This window comes from Myotis davidii, unplaced genomic scaffold (assembly GCF_000327345.1).
Source record: "Myotis davidii unplaced genomic scaffold, ASM32734v1 scaffold609, whole genome shotgun sequence".
Lineage (NCBI taxonomy): Eukaryota > Metazoa > Chordata > Mammalia > Chiroptera > Vespertilionidae > Myotis > Myotis davidii.
The window spans coordinates 1,217,313-1,219,532 of record NW_006300164.1 but is presented as its reverse complement, the minus strand read 5'-3'; the positions used below and the strand labels follow the sequence as shown (position 1 = coordinate 1,219,532).

The following is a 2,220-nucleotide window of genomic DNA, read 5'->3' as shown; positions in this document are numbered from 1 at the left end:
GGTGGTATAATTTTTTAAAAATATATTTTTATTGATTTCAGAGAGGGAGGGAGAGGGAGAGAGAAACATCAATGAGGAGAGAGAGCCATCGATCGGCTGCCTCCTGCACGCCCCACATTGGGGTGAGCCCACAACCTGGTCATGTGTCCTGACCGGGAATCGAACCCTGACCTCCTGGTTCATAGGTCGACGCTCCACCACAGTAGCACGCCGGCCAGGCGACGTTGTGTATTCCGTGCACATCGCACAACGACCGCCTCATCCCCTCGCATGGTCACCTGTTCTGCCGGGAGACGGCTCCACACTTGCTCTTAGCGACTTTCGGGTTGATGACTCGGGATGAACCATGGTCACCAGCTCAGGACGATCATCCTATAGCTGCACATCTGTCCCCTCTGCCCAGCACCTCCCATGTCCCCGCCCCTGCCCAGGACCACACTCCACTCTCTGCCCTGAGTCCCTTCCTTTTAGAGCCCACGCAGGAGCAAGAGTGTGAGCGGGTCCTGTCATTGGACACACCTCACCCAGCCAAGGCCCCAAGGCCCGTCCACAGGTCAGAACGGCAGGACGCCGTCTTTCCCCTGGCGTGCTCATCGCTCGAGTCCAGGTGCCACGCCTCCGGTGACACTCGCGTGTGGACAGGCACGTGGGCGGTTTCCTTGTCTTGACTGTGAGGAACGCCCGTGAGCACAGGCTGCAGGCATCTCTCCCAGACCCTGGTTTCATTTCCTCCAAGTAACTCCGCTGAACTGGGATTGCTGGGTCACAGGTCATTCTAATGATCGTTTTTTGAAATTATATTTGTATTGATGTCAGAGAGGAAGGGAGAGGGAGAGAGAGAGAAACATCAATGATGACAGAGAATTACTGATCGGCTGCCTCCTGCACGCTCCCCACTGGAGACCGAGCCCACAACCTGGGCCTGTGCCCTCACCTGGAATCGAACTGTGACTTCCTGGTTCCTAGGTCGACGCTCAGCCAGGGACCCGTCCCGGCCAGGCTAGTTGCCCCTTTTGAGGCCCCCCCATAGTCTCCAGCGGGGGCTGCGCCGTCTGCATTCCCCTCCACGTCACGGCCGTCCTAATGGGCGGTGCATGCTCACAAGGTCCGTCTGCATTTCCCGAGGATGAAGTTTTTGAGATGAGATGCTGGTGACGACTGCGAACTGCGGGAGTGCAGTAAAAGCCACTGTGCTGTGCATTTTAAAATCGTTAAATGGTGAATTTTGTTACGTGAATTTCACCTCAGTAAAAAAAATCTTGAATAAAAAATGTAAATAATGTTAAAGATATTCACCCCCATCCCTCTCTGCATCAGCACGCCAGCCTCCTCTGCTCCCAGTCCTGTTCCGTCCGGCCGGCACTGCCCTTCCGCGGGTCCTCAGGGCTCTGGCCACCCCGCTTGGTCATCAGCACCAGCACTGCAGGCCACAGGGCCCTCCCGGGTCCCACAAGCCGTCTCCGTACCTGGACAGTTCGGGTCACTGCCCGATCGGAGCAGCATCTGCGTCCCACACAGCACCCCCGACATCCGGGGCTGGACCGATTCCGCCACCAGAGCGGAAGCCGTGGCGGGAAGCAAGGTCTGTGCGCTCCCTCTGCTCAGCCTGCACGCCGGTGGGGGCTGTGTCCTGTCCAGCCAGCGCAGCTACACACTCGCCCTGGTCCCTTCGTCTCTCCATCCTGCCCGGCCCATCACGGCCACTCCCCCAACTTCTCCGCGACCAGAGCAGTCCCCCAACACGTAGCGCGGGCCACGCAGGCCCTTCCCGCACGCACGGCACCTTCCGGGCAAGTGGACTCGCGTGCACTCAGACTGAACGGTGTGACTGTCACAGAAATAATGGAACCCAGGGCCCCGCTGCATTCCGGGCACGTCTGGGTGGCTGCCGGCTGGAGCAGAGACCCCCGAGGACGCTGCCCACACGTCAGGTTAGGATCGCCCACGGCTGCCTCAGGTTTGGCCGCCGGCACCCTGGGCCGTCACACACGGAAGCCCCGGGGACTTGTTTAAAATGCTCGGAATCGGACGTGACCCCTATTTGGGGGTCCCTTCACCTGACAGGCCACCCAACACCCCAAACGTCTCAACTGAACGAGGACATCACCTGTCGGACCTGTCACACCTGCACACTCAGCCACGGCCGCTCCCGCCCCCTGGGCCTGGGCCGCCCGCCTGGGGTGACGTGACCGAGGGCCCAGGGGAGGCCCTGCGGGACAG

The 2,220-nt window shown here is 60.1% G+C and overlaps 1 protein-coding gene across 1 annotated transcript in view; it reads right to left on the bottom strand.

Moving 5' to 3' along the window:
* Positions 1-1,313: 1,313 nt before the first annotated feature.
* Positions 1,314-2,220, bottom strand: part of EHMT1 (euchromatic histone-lysine N-methyltransferase 1) — a 48,722-nt gene continuing 47,815 nt past the window's right edge. The window contains 1 exon segment of the mRNA XM_015572354.1: positions 1,314-1,503. Coding sequence (XP_015427840.1) covers positions 1,314-1,503 — 190 coding nt within the window.